The 18,635-nt window shown below is 48.2% G+C and overlaps 1 protein-coding gene across 1 annotated transcript; it reads right to left on the bottom strand.

The window, feature by feature from the left end:
• Positions 1 to 216: 216 nt before the first annotated feature.
• Positions 217 to 12,756, bottom strand: ENC1 (ectodermal-neural cortex 1). The gene is made up of 3 exons (XM_032848488.1): positions 12,396 to 12,756; positions 6,940 to 8,755; positions 217 to 2,817 (listed from the first exon to the last, which is right to left on the bottom strand). The coding sequence occupies exon 2, from the start codon at positions 8,740 to 8,742 to the stop codon at positions 6,973 to 6,975; it is 1,770 nt and encodes a 589-aa protein (XP_032704379.1). The 5' UTR covers positions 8,743 to 8,755; positions 12,396 to 12,756; the 3' UTR covers positions 217 to 2,817; positions 6,940 to 6,972.
• Positions 12,757 to 18,635: the final 5,879 nt, after the last annotated feature.

The raw sequence follows: 18,635 nt of genomic DNA, 5'->3' as shown, positions 1-18,635 counted from the left end.
GAGGTGTTCCACACTGCTTCAGGAAACATCCTACACAGCCAAAAATTTTAATTATTCAACAGGCAAAACTGCTTTCCAGAATGTATGTAACTAGATGGGGAGATAAACACGTTCAGAAAATATCTGCAATGATCCTCATGTTCATTAAACTACAGAAGGCACCAGTTTTCGGCAGATTAAATTATGTCGTATTAAAATAAAGACTCACACACACAATGAAGAGAAAATCTCTAATAATTTATTTGACCTTCAGTTTCACATTGTGAAAAAAAAAATAACAGTTTTACAAAACCTCAAAAATGTAGTAGTAGCAAACAAGCACATATGAACATGAACACTTTACTTCAACTTACACAGAGTTTTGTACGTGAACCACATATTCAATAGCCAAGAGAGGGATATTATTCAGCTCTAATCACTCTTATTCAGACAGGTGTCAAGCCCAGAGAAAAGGGGGCTACACAATTATACCAGAAGTGGAAGGCTGCCCTTTGTTATCTGTTTCCACAGCAACCAGCCCACAGAATAAGAAGAACCTTCTCTGTCTTATGCCAAGGTTTTTGTGTGCACTGTGCTGTGAATTGTATTTGCTTCAAAGTGGGGGACGTTTCACAGGGTGAGAATGGTCAAGTAGTGAGCCCAAATGCCTACATCAATTCAAAGAGCGGGAGTCCAGAAAGTTCCCTGCAGGCTGGGGGCCCACCCTGACCACGGCTCCCTCTGGCTCGCACACAATAATTAATAGAGGATTCAAGGACAGACCACAACTTTGAAACAGCTGCAGAAAATTCACCCTGCTTTCAGAAGTCACGCAGTGACACACACACATCTCGGCAGATTTGCATTATAAACTAGAGAGCCGTAGCTTTGCTACAATATAACGCCATTGCGATGCCGCTGGGGTACAATCAGACATTTGCATTGCTTAGAACACATCTAGGAGCGAGGGACTGACTGCTGCAAAAGTATTGTGATGCTTTTATTCCAACGGCTCATTTATTTTGGTCCAGCTATAGCCCACTTACTCATGGCACGAATGGATATGTACAATTAGTTTAAAGTATTCAGGTAAAGAGAAATGTTAAGGATTTATCTGTCACTAGACAATGCAAACACACTCACAATGTAAAAGGTTGTTACCGGTCTTAAGCCCTATTTTCTAAACTACAGTAATGTGAGAAACATCGATGAAAGCGGTGTTTGAGTTGCAAACTCTGGTCTTCCCCAGACACCTCTGAGCAAACACCTAGCTGAGTCTAGCACTAATACCTATCACGACACACGGTTAGGAAACAAGCGCTCAAACTAGCAAAGAATGTATTCACAACAGATTCCCAATGATCCCGGAACACCTCTCAACAGGGGCCACTGCTCATCATTCGTTGGTGTTTCCTGGCCAAACAGGTCACTTTGGCGCACCAAAGAGTTCTTTCTTAGAGACTTACCCGAGGGGGAGCACTGAAGTATACACTGTCCCAACGTGAATATGGTCTTGGAGAACTCCTAATACTTGCTAAATCGTGCATTAAGAAGAGAGAACAATGAATCCACCGGGTTCAAGCAAATCTGGTGAGTGAATTCATGGACGTCTATGACAACTCAGCTCTTTCTTGTTAGCTGCGGGTATGGCGAAGCATTCTCATAGGGTAATAAATAAATAAATAAACTTTGGACACTGCCTCTAACCTGTGCCCTATATACAGAACTATTCCATAGAATTTTCCAGGATTTCAGGATATTACACAAAGAAAAGAACTGCAAAGCGACTTGGTCCTTTCCAAATTTCAGTAGCTGAGATTGAAGCTTGTGACTCAGACAGGAACAGGGCAGTGAAGCTTTCCCTCACCCCATGAGCCATCAGTATACCAGACCCCATGAAACCCCATTACAAGTTAGTGAGTCTAAGAAAAGTGACCTCCATGTTTTCTCTACCTCTAGGATGTAATCTGTTTCTGTCTTGTACTCCTTCCCTGCCTTGACATTTACAAAATCCCCCCTTCCCAACCCACCCTCCAGTTATGCTCCAAATTGTAACACCCAAGTTTTCATTTTTGTGCAGCAAAGCACTTCACAACAGCCACAAAATTGTGCAAAACATACAACCATTCACACACCCATACACATGAAGACAATCGTAAGCATCGTTTCAGCATGCAGGCATCAAACAATAAATAGCTAAATCTACGACAAATTTCTTTACAGCCAAGGGAAAGTTTAAAGTCACTTATAAATAGAAAAGAACATCTACCAAACGCCTACCAACAACATCCCCATTGTTCAGAACCTTCCTGGGGAGCTCAACCCCTCAGAGATTAGCGGAGAGTCCAGCAGTCCTCACTCTGTGGCCAGCCAAGCCAGATTCCCTCCTGGCCCCACAGCTGGGCTTTCAATCTCCAACAGCAGCTGGTGTGGAGGCTTCTGGCTTGCTCCTCAGAGAGGTGACAACCATTTCAAATTTTACACATAAATGGTGGAGCCCATGGAAATCAAATGCTGAATATGGTACTACAAGGAAAAAGGGCCGGCTTTTCTCTCCCTTTGAGGGGTTGATTAACGCTGACATTAATCCACAATTACAAGACAAGGACTAGATCACAGGTTTGTTCATTCATATTTAAACCATGTGCTACTTGCACTGAAAATCCCGCCCCCTCCCCCACCCCCTCCTTCATGTCCAGTTAGAGAATTTACAAGGTGCAATGCATTGTATCAGGAGTCTTGTGGCAACTTCTTTTCCTTCTTCTTTTTTCTCTCTTCATTAAATTCGACCTCTCCAGAGTAGAAAGCTCATTTTGTCTCACCAAGTGATGGAGCGAGCTAAAACAGAGAGGGAAAAAAAAGACTCATTAATAGCCTTGAAATCTTAAAAAAATAAAATTAAAATCAGGACAGAGCTAGCCAATAATGCTTCTAAAAGTCTTAATTTCGTGTTCAGTAGCAAGTGTGCAAAAATTAAGGGCATCCATGTGCATGCACAGATAGAGATGATTGGCTCCATAGAAATGATGGTGTCCAAAGAAAAAATTTTCATTTCCCTACTAAACCTTCAACCTCTCTCTCTCTCTCTCTCTCTATATATATATATACATATGCAAATGCAAACTTATACGTCTAGGTGCTGCTAGGAGTTGTCACCTTCTGCTGCCAACATCTATCCTTCATCATGGTTAAACAGAGCCACTGGGAAGTGATCACCGGAGGGTCAAAACAAGATTCCTGTGCAAAACCTCTTTGGCCCATTTACCATAAAGGACTCCAAAGTCAGTTTATTCACCATATAGAAGGCAGACATATTAATCCTCTTATGGAAATGCATCTCTGCTATTCATTATGGCAGAAATCAGTCTTGCTTCCTTTCACACGACAACATCGCAGGCCTCCACGGCCCAAGGCTGGAGAGTTTATTCTCCAAGTTCATCAGTCTGTACTTGGGAGATGCCAGCTATGGTACACAGTTATTATCTGCAGAATCCGCCGACATCAAGCATGAATAGAAATTCAAGGTGCCCTAACCACAAAGCCTGCACATTTCACGGGAGTGCGTGTTTCCCCACGCCACCCACCCTTCCCTTCTCGTGGGTCTATCTTTGATACAAGGAAATTCTGCAGAGAGCCTGTCTCCCCAGCATTCACCCTATCTGTTCCTAGAGCACATTTCCAGCCCTAGTGTAGGAATCTCATCCCTGCTGCTAACTCTAAGTGGAGACAAAGGGAATTCAGGAGGGGCCGCTTGTTACTTGCATTGAATTCTTCTTGCTTTTGTGTGTCCAGAAGTCTGATTCATTTCATTAGTTGTTTCTTTTGGCAGTTTCCGAACCGTGATTTAAGCTTGCAAGGCATTCCTTAGACTACAGTGTCACTCTCCCACCCCCACCTCCCGGGAACCTATGTATCAACATTAGGCCAAAAGAATGCATTTTGTAACTGTAATAATATGAAATTTCGTGATGGTACATACACAAACAGGAGAAAGAAAGAAAGAAAGGAAAGAAAGGAAAGAAAGGAAAGAAAGGAAGAAAGGAAGAAAGGAAGAAAGAAAGAAAGAAAGAGAGAGAAAGAAAGAAAGGCTCTAAAAAGGGGAAGAAACATAGGCACATCCGAGATCCAAGTGCTGTCAGGTTGGGGCCACACAGCGCCATGAAAATGGGAGAGTAATCAAAAGTAATTTCCTTTCTGTCCTTCCCACCCACTGACAGAACAGCAGGAGACAGTTAAAATCCCCCTGGTGAATGAGCTTTTAGACCTTAAGGAAACTTCTTGTTAACACCATATTAATTCGGTTAGCACCTACATTTCGAGATCAAAGAGACGTCCCAGAAGGTTCCGCAGCTTAGGGCCAATACCTGCACAGCTCCTACTTTAAAGTCACTCTATCCCGCTGAAGTGTTTTAACCCGCTGAAGTGTTTTAACACTCTCTTGTGTGTAGAAAACTCTGGAAACTTAAACCAACACGCTCCCTATCAGAAACCGCAAGACAGTCTTTGATCAGAACCACCCCACCCTTTGTGAAGGTGAACCGGCCGGTCGAATTCCCATTGCTCTGTGTTCCACTGGCTGGCAGCACCCAGGGCGGGGAGGTGGTGTTTCCCATGTGACCTAACACTTTATTTGCTCGGTTCCCAGGGACCGGAAGTGTGCGATTAGGTTCAAACACCCAGGACAGGGTGAATTCAAGTGTTTGCCAACATCCTCTGGGCTGCCAAAGGAGGCACCGACAATGAAGAACGAAGATAACAAGCAGATGATAATCAAAGAAGCCTCACTTTCCTGCCACACACAGAGCTAATTCCATGGCTGGCTGGGGTCTCCAATGAAGAAGGAAAGAAACCTCAGAGCAAGGTACTTTTCTCCCCCTTTCTCCCCTCATCTATCAATTCACCCAAGTCTGAACCGGGACTGAGCTCGGAGAAGCCAGATTTAACTCAGTCATTGGACAAAGGACAGATCTGAAGTCCAGGACGGTCCAGAGTCCACAGTTTCGAACCAGAATGCACACGTGGTCTCTTCCTGCCTCTGCTTCCTTACCTTGCTCCAAAGGGGCCAGCCCATCTGCCAGTGATGACCATTCTGAGGTACCACCACCATCCCTGGCAGTTTTTTAGGCTCTCCTATGCAAATACAGTCAGTTCTGGGCTAACACCGAATTCAGTGTGCTCTTAATTGATGCTTTTGCCCAGAAGGTTCTTTAAACCTGCTTTAGAGGTGAGTCACGCACTCATATCGCAGATGAAATAACCACGTTCAGAGCATTTGTTTACTCAGGATTACTGAGATGCCAGCAAGGCTGCAAAAACCAGTTTGGTGTGGGACGCTGTCAGCCCGGTCGCTCCCCACAGGAGGTTTCTACTGTTCCAGCTCCTTTGAGGGAGTTTCATTCCAAGGTTACATTCTATTACCGAGAACTGTACTAACTGTTAGAGGCTAGAGGAAACAACTGAACCAATGAAAAAACCAGAAAGATGAATCATAACAGTGAGGCCAACTTTAGTGGTGTTTGAAAAGGAGCTGTAAGAAAGGTAGAAAGAAAAGACAAATGTGTCAAAACCCCTCTTTGCTTAGCTCACAAAGACCCCTAGATTTCCCTTTTTCCCCTCTGAAAATCCTCTTCGAGAATGTGAAATGTACTAGGGAAAACAGAGTCAAAGTCTCTAGGTAATGAGCAAGTTTTCGTGGTACTTCCTCCAAAGCCCGAGTTTTCATTTTATTCTCTTATTATTAGTAATAAGCCCATGCATTACCAACCAAAATAAACCAACACATTCCACGTGCCCCGTGCTACACTCAGAAACGCTTAAGTGGTTCCTGGGGCCAATACTAAAGATGCTTAAGGGCAGCAAAGCGCCATTAGCTTCGTGAACACTGAACTGTGTGGGCCTATTAATTATTTGAGCCAAGAGTATTATATACTCGTAAGTACACAAGGCGACCATTATGGACTCAGATATATGACACAGAAAGACAACTTTTGTTAGCCCTGACAATAGGGTCAGCCTGTCTGATTAACTCTGAAAGGCCGCAGTGGAAGGCCATCTAGAGGTCTCAGCATGCCACGCATCTGACAAATTTATACAACGCAGGTGCAACTTTTACAAGGATAGACCTTGATTTCCCTCTGAGGTTGGTTAGTCAATGCCCGAAAAGGGGCCTTTTTTCCCCCCCAAGGAAAAAAATTTTTAAATATGCAATAAAGAATCTGGGAGGGAACAAACCAGGGATAAACTTAAGCTTTCAGTTTTTTACACCCTACTTCATTCCAGAAAGGGTTGGAGGGATCTAAATTTGATGATCAATAAATTATCTCCTGGGCTGAGACGGATATGAGGCTCTCTGGTTTCTTAAGGAGCAGTTCAACCCGAAGCTCCAGTGCCTAGGTTGATTTCTTGACCAACTCTTCCACCTCCAAAGCCCCATGACTTGGGCAACTGACTTAACCTCTGTGTGCATCAGTTGTTTTCATCTATAAAATGCTCTAGTAAGGATAGCTCATGAGATTGTTGTCAGGATCGCATGAAATGATCCGTGTGAGACATGTGGCCCGGCTCCAGGCAGGCAGGGAGGGCTCCGTCAACATTAGCTGGCATTATTAACCCCAGGTAGGGGTTCTCCACCCGGCTGTCCTATCTGAATCACTAGAAAGCTTCCTAAAAGCTGATATGCCTGGGACCCACCTGGACCAAATGAAATCAAATCTCTGGGATGGGCCAAATTTGAAAAGCTCTTGGGGGGAGCAGGAGGATCAGTCAAGGCTGAGAACCGCTGGCTTTTCTGAGGGGTGGGGGATTACAGCTGTGGGCAACACAAGTGTGCTCAGTTCTGGGGTGCAAATTCTTTTAAAGATTCTGTGGACCTACTTCTATGGGCTGAGTTACAATGATCACATCCCGGTCTCCACAGGTAGCTTAATGACACGCCTACTTCCAGCCACACTGACTTCTTACCTCACGCTCCCCTTCTCGAAGAGGTACTGCCGTCTAAGAAGGCAGATGCTTCCAGGTGCTGACAAATGCGGTAGGAATCAGCGAGTATGGGACTGTGGTGATGCTGTTCCACACGTCTAATGTCGGGTCGTAACAGTCCAAAGTTTTGCAGCGCTGAATGCCGAAGTACCCGCCCACCACATAGAGCTTGTTTCCGGACGCCACAGCGTGACAGCTCATGCGCTTGGCTGTCACATCTCCCACCTTGGTCCACTGGTAAGTCTCACTGTTGAATTTGTAAGCAGAGCAGGCGGAGAACTCCGTGTCTCCCCCCATAATAAAAATCTGGTTCCCCAGCACCGCTGCTGCTGTGTAACGCCAGGGCTGGGGACAGGTGGCTGGGACTGTCCACCTGTTCTCGCACTGATCGTAACACTGAACTTTAGGGAGCTTGTCATGACTGACGCTGGTACCTCCAAAAGCAAACAGCTTGAGCTTGGCGCTCACCACGGCCGCATTGCTAACGCCTTCTCTGAGGGGGGCCACCATGGTCCATTTGTTGGTCGTGGGGTCATAGTGTTCTACTTGCTTTAGGGAGACTGAGGGGGAGGCTGGGAGACAGCCCGTTGCAGCTGTGTGCCCCCCAACCACATACAGGCAGTGCTTTAGTTCAGCAGAGCCATGGCCGAACCTGGCCACCAGCATGGGGGCAGCTTTGGACCACTCTTCATGCAGGGTATCATAAACCCAGACATCTTTTGAGACTCCGTTTTCAGACCCCCGCCCCCCAGTAATGTACACTTTGCAGCCAATTGCACATGCACTGAACTCTTTTCTTGGGCTGGGGATGTCAGCCTTGGGAATGATCTCTTTGGCCTTCTGGTCTACCAGATACAGCTTGTCGCACATGAAGGTCTGGCCACCCAAGAGGAAGAGAGCATGGCCAGTCTTCCGAGGCCGGGCACAAAGGCTGGTTACCACGCCATCATTCTGCAGGATTTTTAGTTTGCACCTGATGGCCTCTTCCACGATCTCCTTGCTCTTTCTCTGCTTGGTAATGAGTTCCTCCATGGCCACGTTCTCCATGAGATAAATGGCTGGCAGGAGAGCCAGCCTCACTGTCTGCAACAGCTCTGGGAGGTAGCAATAGCGCTTCTTCAGGTCGTAGCTGATCCAGTTAATTGCAGACTCGTACACAAGCCTTTCATCTTCTGTCTCCAGCTCTTCACTGGACAAGAGTTGCACTACCATGTCCTGGGGCAGCTGGAGGAAATCTTCGTTCTTCCTGATGGTCTGGAAATTGCTGAGACACATTCTCCAGGACAGCTCGTACAGCTTCGTGCACTGGTGCGCATCGGAGAGCAGCAGCATGCCCAGGCAGTTGGTGGGATGCAGATTCTTTTCCAGGAACTCAGCGCATGCATCCCGGATGTCCTGAAACTCCAGCATGTCACCAGCTTCCAGAAGCGATTCTGCGTTTTCTTCATTGATGATGACCCGGGAGGAGTACGCATAGTCGAGCAGCAGCTCCAGAACTTCGGGGTGGATGGAGTTGTCGAAGTTGACCTCACTGTCCTGGCTCTCTTTCAGGCCACCGCTGAACATGGCTTCAAAGTAGCGGCTACATGCAGCCAACACTGCCCGGTGACAGGGGAAGGTCCTGTTCCCAGCATGGAGAAGGACATCCGTGAAGAGGCGCTGCTGGCGTAAAAGGTTCAAGTGCGTGAGGACACTGTCGGCGTAGGAAGACTTGTGAAACAGGTAGATGTTAATGGAGCCACTGCTGGCCCTGGACTTGCGGTTCTCATGCACACTGACTGACATTTTGTTTCCACTCCTGAAACAAAAACAAAACAAAACAAACCATTGAACGTGATGCTCCTGATGTTCAGAACGGCAGAACAAAGCCAAACAAATGTGAACAGAGAAAACAGAACACTTTGCCGCCTACCGCTCGCTTGGAAGCTCGCTTGGAATAATGGATAGCCGTGCTCGCTCGGAATAATGGATAGCCGTGCCTGTACAAAGTCAGAGACAAGCACCTATAAGGAAAGGTATTCACTGTAACACTGCTGAGCTATTTGAACACGGTTTAAAAAAAAAGAAAAGAAAAGAAATCGCTGCTTGCAAGCAGTTTCATCTTGGAAAACCTGACTGCCAACTTCCAGGATATTGAAGTCCTTGAGAATGTAAACCAGCAAAGCCCAAGATGAGGGAGGTCTCACTCTCACAGCTCCCTGCCCTTGTCCAGCTGATTCACTGTGGGCCACTTAAAATGCCGGGCTTCCAGATCTCGTAACGCCAGGCCGGGCACCAGCTTTTATGTCCCATGCAACATAAAGCCATGTGTAAAACAAATACCTACTAATTAATTCCATTAAGAATTCCTTTAGTAAGATCCACTCTCCCTGTGTATCACAGTAAATGGGCAATGGAACCTTAAAATCATAGGCTTAGGCCATCTTCTTCCATAATCAGGTCTTTACTGAAATATCACAAATGACTTCTAACCAGGCAATTCTACCACGCCAGAGTCCTCAAAGGGCACTAGTATGAACATTACCATATATTGATCAGCAGGCTTTTGTGGAAACACAGAACAGATTCTGGCCATAGTCACCACCTATCTTTCTTGCTCTGGACAGCTTCCAAAACGAGGATTTGCACACATAAAAGGAAGACTATTTTGAGTAGCATACTCATCACTGCTGTTTTTCTGTTCTTCCTGCTTTATATCAATTCTTGGAAAACTGGTTGCAAGAACAAAGGATCTATCCATCCCTCTTTCGCTTCAACAGTGCAGGACCAGGACGGTTCTTGTGTACCTGCAAACACTGGCAAGTGCATAGAAGGAGTTCAAAATGCAAACCCTGCTTTATGTAAATCAAAAGCACTCAAACCTATGTGCATATGTGCGTGTGTGTGTGTGTGTGTGTGTGTGTGTGTGTTGCCAGTCACTGTAAATTTAGGGCCACCCTGGAATTTATTTGCTGACTAAAGTACTTTTGAAATTATAGCAAAATCTAATGCTGTCTTGGGCTTTCTTCAGTAAGTAAACCACAGGTTAAAAACATAGGACATACCTATCACCTATCTTCAAAAACTGGATCACATGCTTTTCTTTTTTCTTTGTTAACCCTATCCTTCTGTTACTTCAAAAGACTAAAGCCTCTAAGAACCTGCCTGTCAAAGGATTCCTAAGGAAGCTGTTTAGGCCAGGAGGGTAAACAACTGTGTAAGTTACAGTATCTGTTTCAAAACACAGAACAGCTAGTTTTTACAGGCAGCTGAAACCTACAACTGCCTCATTTCCTTCTACCCTTCAGACATGTATTTTTTTAGTGTATAGTGCAATAATTGCTAATAAGACTGAAAGGAGCGATTTTCCATGGATTCCGGGGCTAGCTACCAAGCAGCCCTTCCTGACCAGATGTGGCACAGCACAGTTTACAACAAAGGCAGGTGCCAACTGGGCCCCGGACACATGGGCCACAGAGCATTAGGTGATGCAACTTGTTTTTTTTCTTTTGGAATGTAACTTTTCACTAGCGTAAACAGGGCTTATTGGAAGACAGTAAGTAACAATGTTCTAGGGCTCTGGTGTTAGGAAGACAGCTTTAGTGTCCATAGCAACTTGAAGACAGGACAAACAGTAAGGTGCCCCCCCATCACCCTTACCTCAAGCAAAGCCACACAGTCTAACTATGAACCATGCCCAGTGCTGCGGAGAACCACCAACTCCACCTATGTGAATGCACCAGGTCTCCAAAGGCTTAGAACATAGATCAGCATCCCTGATGCTGAAGTACTTTGAGGAAGGTTTTAAGCTTAAACCTCAAAAGATGCTGTGAACACTGTGATACCGTATATAGAAACTTGCCAACATTCCAAATGAGTATTTCTGCTTTCTTTTTTTTTTTTAAGCTAATGCTTCCAAAGCACCCTTAAAGGCTGCCTTCTCTCAAGCGAAGAGTGAACACACCTCTAGCTGAAGAATGAGGCTCCCTGCACCACGTACAGGACACCACAGCGCCTCCACACTGAGTGGGAATCACACTGGGGCCCAGAACATGTTTCCCTGAGCCTTAGATGCCAGACAGGGTAAAACAACATTCACAACGAGGCTTACATGTAAGGAAATAGTTTGTTTTGAAGACCTGAGGATATAGGACCTGCATCCCTATGCCTCCTGTGTTTATGCTTCTGCATTTTTCCAGGCTGGCCCACAAAACCAGAAGGAAGAGGCTAGCCTGTCATCTTAGATACCACCCAGATGGAGAAGCGTGTCGCAGGCAAAATCCAACATTCCTACAGCAGTACTTGCTTAAAATAAAAGGTAAACTTAAAGACCCAAGGGAAACGACTTGCTTTCTTGTTTAAAACTATGCAAACATCAAAATATCAGCAGAAGCCATTTATACAGTCACTAAACACACCTTCTAAAATGAATCACTCTTCTGGCATTTTTTAAGCCCCCACAGAAATATCTGTATGCCAAGTAAGTAGCCAAAAAAAGAAAAGAAAAAAAGAAAAAAGAAGCACACGTATACTTAACCTGTGTGTATGAAGAAGACGGAGAAAGGGCTGCTATTACCGTGAACATCAAACGGGCTTCTCGCTACAGTAACTTCAGTTCACTTAATGCCCCTTACTCAAGCCCTGCTGCCAATACTTTGCGTCCCGTCACATCTTACGTTTTCAACCTGGTCTCAACGCACTCAACGGAGAAACGAGGCAGACCTTCTGGGGCACTTACCTTACTGATAACAATGGAAGGACATTAGAAAGGCACGGTTAACAAGAAAACCAACTGACCATACAGCCCTCTGTAACACTCGCAACGCTCTTCAACACGCTGGCCATACGTGTGCGGGCAACACGAAATTACATGCCCAACAAGTTTCAAGGTTCGTCTCCACCGCGCCCACCCATTCCTGTCCTTTGAAACTCATAGTGTCACACTAAAGGCCAAATACTTGCAAGAGAAGAAACTGATTTTTCATAGTTTTCATTCATTCCCCACAGACATTCCGCCGCCGTGAGAGTGCCCTCACGAAGCGTGTGTGCTCGGGGCTCCGGCGCGCCCCTGTGCCGGGTGGGGTGCAACGTGGGCCGACAATCCCGGGCGCCCGGCCTTGGGGGCTGCGAAGTGCGAGGCAGAACGACAGCCACCCCCAGTGAAGCGCCGCTTTGGGCGGAGGACGGAGACTCATCCCTCCCCGGCTCGGCTCCCTGATTCCCAGAAGCTCGCCCCGGAGCCGGCGAGCCGGACGAGAGGAGATCCCTCCGGCGACTGCCAGCGTCTGCACCGTGCGGGAGGGCAGCGGCGGCCACCGAGGTCTCCGCCCGGAGACCAGTTCCCCGACCTCCGCCCAAGTCGGAGTTCCGGACTCCGGGGCGAACACACCCCCGCAGGCCGCGCTGCCGGGGTAAGCCGCGGCGGCCGCAACAGGTCCGGGGCAGCGGGGGAAACTTACGGCGGCGTCGACCGGCGTCAGGCACGACCAGCTGCGTTCTCGCCTAGGTCACCGCGCGGGAGGCGATAAGGCGGACGTCTCAGCCCCGGAGAGCGGCGGCGACTGCCCGGGCGAAAGGAGCGCGCATGGGGCGCCCGCCGGCGAGTGGACAGCGCCTCGCGACCCCCACGCCGCGGACTCCGCTCGCGACCCGCGGAGCGTCTCCCGGAACGCGTCTCGGGTAAGGAGAGCGAGCCTTTGGCCGCCGGCGCCGCGCAAGGAGGCGGGCTGGGCACTCCCGGGAGGGAGCTAGAAAGCGCTCGTGCGCGCCGGCGGCCGCCTGGCGTCAGGACTTGGTCTCCGCAGCGCCACCGCCGCGCCGCCTCCTCTCTGGCTGCCCAAGCAGTCTGCGCCCAGCGGCCGCGGGCCGGGCTATAAGCGGCGCGGCGCGGCGGGAGGGGTGGGGGGAGGAGACGGTGCGGATGCAGAGTGACACCCGGGGAAGGAGGGAGGAAGCGCATGAATGCCGCCCGCCGAGGAGGAGGAGAAGGAGGAGGAGGAGGAGGCGGCGACGGGGAAGAGCTGGAGAAGAGCTTGTCGGGGGAGTTAATCGAGAGAGGAAGCGGGGGAGGGGGGCTGCGGAGAGTGGAGAGAGACAAAGCGGACACGGTGCTTAAGCCACTAGCAGCTGCAGTCCTCAGGGATGGCGAGTAGAGCAAGTTTGACCAGGTCCGAGTGCCTGCGCCTCTCCGGCTCAGCACGGTTAAAGGACAGTCCCGGAGCTCAGAGACCCTTGGCAGTGGAGGTCCCCGGCTGCGCGCTCCGCGATGCCGGAGTCCGCGAGATGCTCAGGATAGGGGAGCGAGGGGCGAGCTGGGGGTCCGCCGCACGCGCCCTGGGCGCAACACCTGGCGCGAGGAGAGGGGCAAGGGCAGGGGCACAAATTTGGTCACTGCGGGGACACTGCGGGTTGGGCAGAGCCGGGCCCTCCGGCTTCTCGCCGGCGGAGGCAGACAGACTCGAGCCCCTGGCGTTTCCCTTGCGTCCTGCCTCCCCGCCCCAGCGGGTGCGGCACCCGCGGCCGGACTCTGCCCCACCGCGCGGGGAGCAGCAGCTGCGCGGCGTTGTCCCGCCGGGCGCACACCACGTGCTTCGCAGCCAATCGCGGCCCGCGCTTGATTCAAAGCGAGCTCCTCAAAGGAGCGGCCCCGCAGCCCCCTCTCCCTGGCGACAGAGCTCAGTCGTCCTCTGGACTGGGCCCTTCCTGTCTTTCTGTCTTTATCGGTCTGTCGTGTGAGTTTGGAGTTCGGCAAAGAAATGGCCCAGCACATGGGTCTGAAGCGCCGCGTGCCAGGGGAAAGGAGGGCGATCACTCTTGACCAAAGCCATTTTTGATCTTTGCACTGAAAGCTGTATCTCCCCTGGGACCTAAAACGTCTGTTTGGTTTTTATTAGATATTTGGAATAAAATCTATGAAGGAACGGTAGAGATCACCCCCCCCCCCAGCGATCTCCTTTTGCAGGTTAGGAAACTGAGGCCCAGGGAGATGTGAATTGTCACAGGGCCCCTTAGCAGAGGCTCTGTTCTGCAAGCAACTCAAGTAGGGATCTACCAAAGAGTTTTCCCCCTGCCCCAACTCTCCCACCTCCTAGCTTTCCTCTAAACACTAGATGGATAAATGCTTCAAACAGGCTGATGAGCCTCCACCTAGCGCTCCCCGTGTCCAGACACTGCCAAGACTCTTCTTTATTCTAAGCTCACTTCCCCCCCACTCCCCGCCCCCGCCTTCCCTCCTGGTTGCATTTCGCTCCTTGAAAGCAAAGAAAGACAGTGCCCTCTGAAGTCCTTTGTTAGCATTAATTCGTCTGCCTCACCGCGAGCCTTTACAAATCTGTTTCGTATTTTAATTTTTGATGCAAACTCTTAGCCCCAGATTGCTTAACAAGCCAGAGACAGTTGGATCGGTTCACGGTGAGAATCTGGGGATTGGCCAGGTGAAGAGAGGAGCTGGGCAAGTCCACCCCCTTCCTGAAGGAGGTGTGGATAAAACGAGCCAAGAAGAGGAAAGGTAGAGCAAGGGCTGTAGACTCCAGAGATGGGTGCTGAAAAGAAGGGAGGTGGGAATGTGGAGCTAGGGCACATCTGTCTTTTTAAAAAAGCCTGTTTCTGTAGCTTGTGGCAAGGTGGGGAGGAAGCCCATCAGGGCAGGGCCTCCTAGAAGGGCTTTGTTGGTGTTGTGGGCTCAAACTAACCCCGGTGCTTTGGAAGACTAGATGCCAGTGTCTTCCTGTTTAAACGAAGAGATCAGCACGTTTTCTCACTAAGGAGAAGTAGTTCTCTCTTACTTCGTCACCTAGCAAATCTACATGACACCGTAGGTAGATGATTTTGAGAAATAAAACATGCACAGCTCAGTTGGTTGGCTCGGGACTTTGTCATAGGAAGCCGCTGAGTTAGGAACAGGCAATCTGGTTCTGTTGCGTCTTCACCACCTGCAGCGTCCTTAACCCTGGCGACAGTAACGTTTGTTTCTCCTTGCTGGGGACTCTGCTAAGGGACAGGGGGGTCCTCTGGACATTGGCTTTTGCCATTCTCCTCTTCTGTTCTACCTAATGTTGCCGTCTTTCTGCGCTTCAAGAAAGAGGACCAAAAAAAAGCTGTAGCTTTGGGAAATCTTGAATTGCATTCAGTGACCGCAGACATTGGCTTCATCTGCCTCAGGGAGATAAGCAACATGAGGCAGGGGGAAAAATGAGCTTCCGGAGGGTATAAAAGTGGAAAACATTTTCCTGCTCAGAGATAGAGGAACTAAACTTGCATTTTGGGGAAAATGTGTGTGCTTGCAGTGACCTCCTACAAACCACACTGGTCCGCTTGAACCACAGGCCTGTGTGCGGTTTCTAATGTTTATTTCACAGCTGAAAGTGATTTGCAAGTTAGCCTATTTCTGATCCCAGTAACTCAAACTGTTATTACCCCAGCATCTCTCAGGCAAGCCTAAAGGTAATTCTTATCACTCTCCTCACAGGATGAGAAGGTGAGCAAGTCATGGATGTGTACAGGGAGGCCGCTCTAGACAGACCTGTGACCCAGCTGGACAAGCATCCGTATAGTTGGTGTCTCAGTCATAAACAAGTCAGGAAATGCTACGGGTCTGTGTGGTACAGTGACCACCACCCGACTCAAGATGTTAACCCATTCCCATAGGCCCCCGGGAGCTGGTCTTTGCCTCTGCCTTGTGACACCAAACCAAGGTTTCATTTTTAATGCTATTAAGAAGCTGTGCCCAAGGCTTTGGCCTTGTTATCTCCCTTAACAACGTTATTTTGTTAGGCTGCAAAATAAGCAGCATGGGGTTAAATGTATTAGCTGCCTTCAAACCTAATTTATCTTCATTCCTTCCTAATTTACACTCGGGCTGAATTAATGAGAATGATTTAATTAACACAGTGCGACCATGGTACCAGGGACAGGACAGCTCAGGGGATTAGACCAACAGTGGGCTAAGCAGCTGCCATCCTGCCTCCTGTGGTTCCCCCAAAGCCCTCCCCTGAATTTCAGACGTGTTCCCTGCCAGTCTTCCAAGTGTCTTCTTTGTTCTTTGATCCACTTCCTGAATCAGTGTGAGGAAAATGGCACTGCTTTGCTTCCTCACCTTATTTCTAAGAGGGGCCTCAAGGCTGTGGTCTGTAAAATCAGTGTGGCCAAGGGGCCCAATGCCCACCAAAGATGTATGCTCTTCCTCCCCCAGGGTCAAGTTTGTTCTGGGAAATGGACAGACACTGAGCCTGGGACTGCACTTGTCTTGAGATCAACACCTGTGCCAGGAAAGGGAGGGAAGCAGGATGGGCAAAGGGATTTTAGCCGGGTTGTGTTCTCAGCTGAGGACTTAGATGGCCCCATGGGAATCCTGGGAGTAGAAATGACCCTGCAGAGTTGTCCCTAGTCCAAGCAAGAAGGCCAGGTTTTATATGGCTGCATCAACTAGTTGCAACACCACCCAGGAAAGGGACCAGGCCTCGGTCAAGGCAGCACTCTTCCCCAGAGTTCTCAGTTCTGAGGAGGGCAGGTGGCAGAGCGCCTTCTGCAGCCAGCACCCCATCAGCCGGGAGAAGTCCTTCAGTCTTGAGGGAGGAGTCAGGGGACTCAGCGGAGTGTCCACGTCCACACTTCCTCTTAACAGAGCCACAAACCTAGAGAAATGAGACCTCAGCTCCTACCAGCAAGCCACTTACTTTCAAAAAGAGGGGACTTTAAAAAGTCTGGCTCCTTATTAAAAAGACAAGGAAAAATAAAGAGTAAGGTAGTCTGTATGAGAAGCTAACAGTTGTTTTTCTCTGGGAACAAACAAGAAGTCTGAACTGATAGTTTCCTAAATTTTGATTTGCTGCCTCTGCATTTATGTCTTTTCAACTGTATTTGTGTTAAACATTTGTTATGATAAACCTTGAGAATATTAATAAAATTGTATCCAAATTGACAGGGTCATATTTTAAAATTTCAGTTGCTTCCTACATCTGGCATATGTGTGTTACACGTATTTTGTGAATTATGTTGGACTATAATATTACTTTTTAATTTCAAATTCCAATTGTTCATGGCTGATCTATACAGATAGTGGACTTTTGTGTTATGCCTTTTTTATTTTTTAAAGATCTAATTATTTATTAGAGAGAGAGAGCGAGCAAATAAGCATGGGTGCACGTATGCAAGCACCTGCACATTGGGGGAGGGGCAGAGGGAGATTTGCTCTAGCAGCAGCCTCCAGGAGCCAGGCTCCATCCCACCATCCTGAGATCGTGACCTGAGCCGAAACCAAGAATCAGTCACTCAACCGACTGAGCCACCCAGATGCCCCTGTATTATGACTTTTATAGAAAGTCATGTGTGAACCTGAATTTGTGTCCATTCAAAGCTTTGCAGGGCATCCTGTTGAACTCCATTCGGAACTGTTACAGGGAGATAGTCACTCTTCCTTTGAGACACTGCCCATCCCCTCCTAGGGCCCCAGGTGACATTGCACGGAGTAGACCGGTTGTTGACCGCTTACAGGACTGCAGAGGGATACATCTGAGTGACTTTTACTTGGCGTTAGTCTATGAAGTCTGGTCATTAGCTAATGGAGCAACGAGGGCTACGTGTGATGTGTCTACTCCTGGGCCCTTCAGCATAGTGATCTTCAAGGTGATAGATTTTAGGGTCAGAATTTTAAAGCAGCATTTATTATTTTTGCTCTGATTATAAAAATATGTGGTAGAAATTTGGGGGTCGGGGACAGAAAGGTCAAAGAAAATTAACCGTAAACCCACCATTTGGAGGTAATGCCATTTAGTATTCCGGTTCCAGTCATTCTAGATCCACATAGTATCTGATTTTTAGCAGTTAAATGGTTAAGGGCAGAGACTAGAATCAAGCTGGAATTTCTGCTTCTACGTGCCCTAGCTGGGTGCTTGAGGGGCAAGTATTGTAGTATCTTGGTGCCTTAGTTTCCCGGTTTGCCTACTGAGGTCCTCTGAGCACCTGGCTCAAAGCATTGTTTTGCTGATTAAATAAACTAGCATATGTAAAGCACAGAGAACAGTGGCCGGCTTGTGGAGAATTCTGCGTAATACCTGCTTTTCTGATTCCTTCCTAAGCTGTTTAAGGAGAATGGTATTCCTACAACCCTATAGTTTGCCCTCTCAATCCTCCTCAATAAAAGTGACTTGTATCAAGTGACTTGACTCTGTATCAAAGTTCCAGTTTCTACATTTGCCCAGTTGCAGTGGCTTAAGGGGCACTTTCTGTCTTGAATGAAATTACAGACTTTCTTTGAAGTCTGTATTTGAGGCTCTGCTCTTCTTGCACACCCAGGAACCTGACAGCTCAGGCACTAAACACTCTAGTTCATTGGATTTGCCTTTGTGCCTCCTTCCATCTCTTACTGGTACGCTCTTCATGTTTTTTTTTTTTATATATTTTATTTATTTATTTGACAGACAGAGATCACAACTAGGCAGAGAGGCAGGCAGAGACAGAGGAAGCAAAGCAGGCTCTCCGCTGAGCAGAGAGCCAGATGCGGGGCTCGATCCCAGGACCCTGGGATCATGACCCGAGCTGAAGGCAGAGGCTTTAACCCACTGAGCCACCCAGGCGCCCCCACTCTTCATGTTTTATACAGGGGCTGTCCGTCTTCAGTTGATGATGGAGAAATAATTCTTTACTCTCCACTACCTTAAGAAACGAAGCTGCTGCAAAGGGAAACGTATGGAAGAAGTCAC

The sequence above is a fragment of the Lontra canadensis genome, unplaced genomic scaffold, assembly GCF_010015895.1.
Source record: "Lontra canadensis isolate GAN:19392208 unplaced genomic scaffold, GSC_riverotter_1.0 scaffold4, whole genome shotgun sequence".
NCBI lineage: Eukaryota > Metazoa > Chordata > Mammalia > Carnivora > Mustelidae > Lontra > Lontra canadensis.
This window is presented reverse-complemented; position numbering and strand designations above follow the sequence as displayed.

Coding starts and splice junctions, on each gene's coding strand:
- ENC1 (XM_032848488.1), bottom strand. CDS start 8,742: ATGTCAGTCAGTGTGCATGAGAACCGCAAGTCCAGGGCCAGCAGTGGC.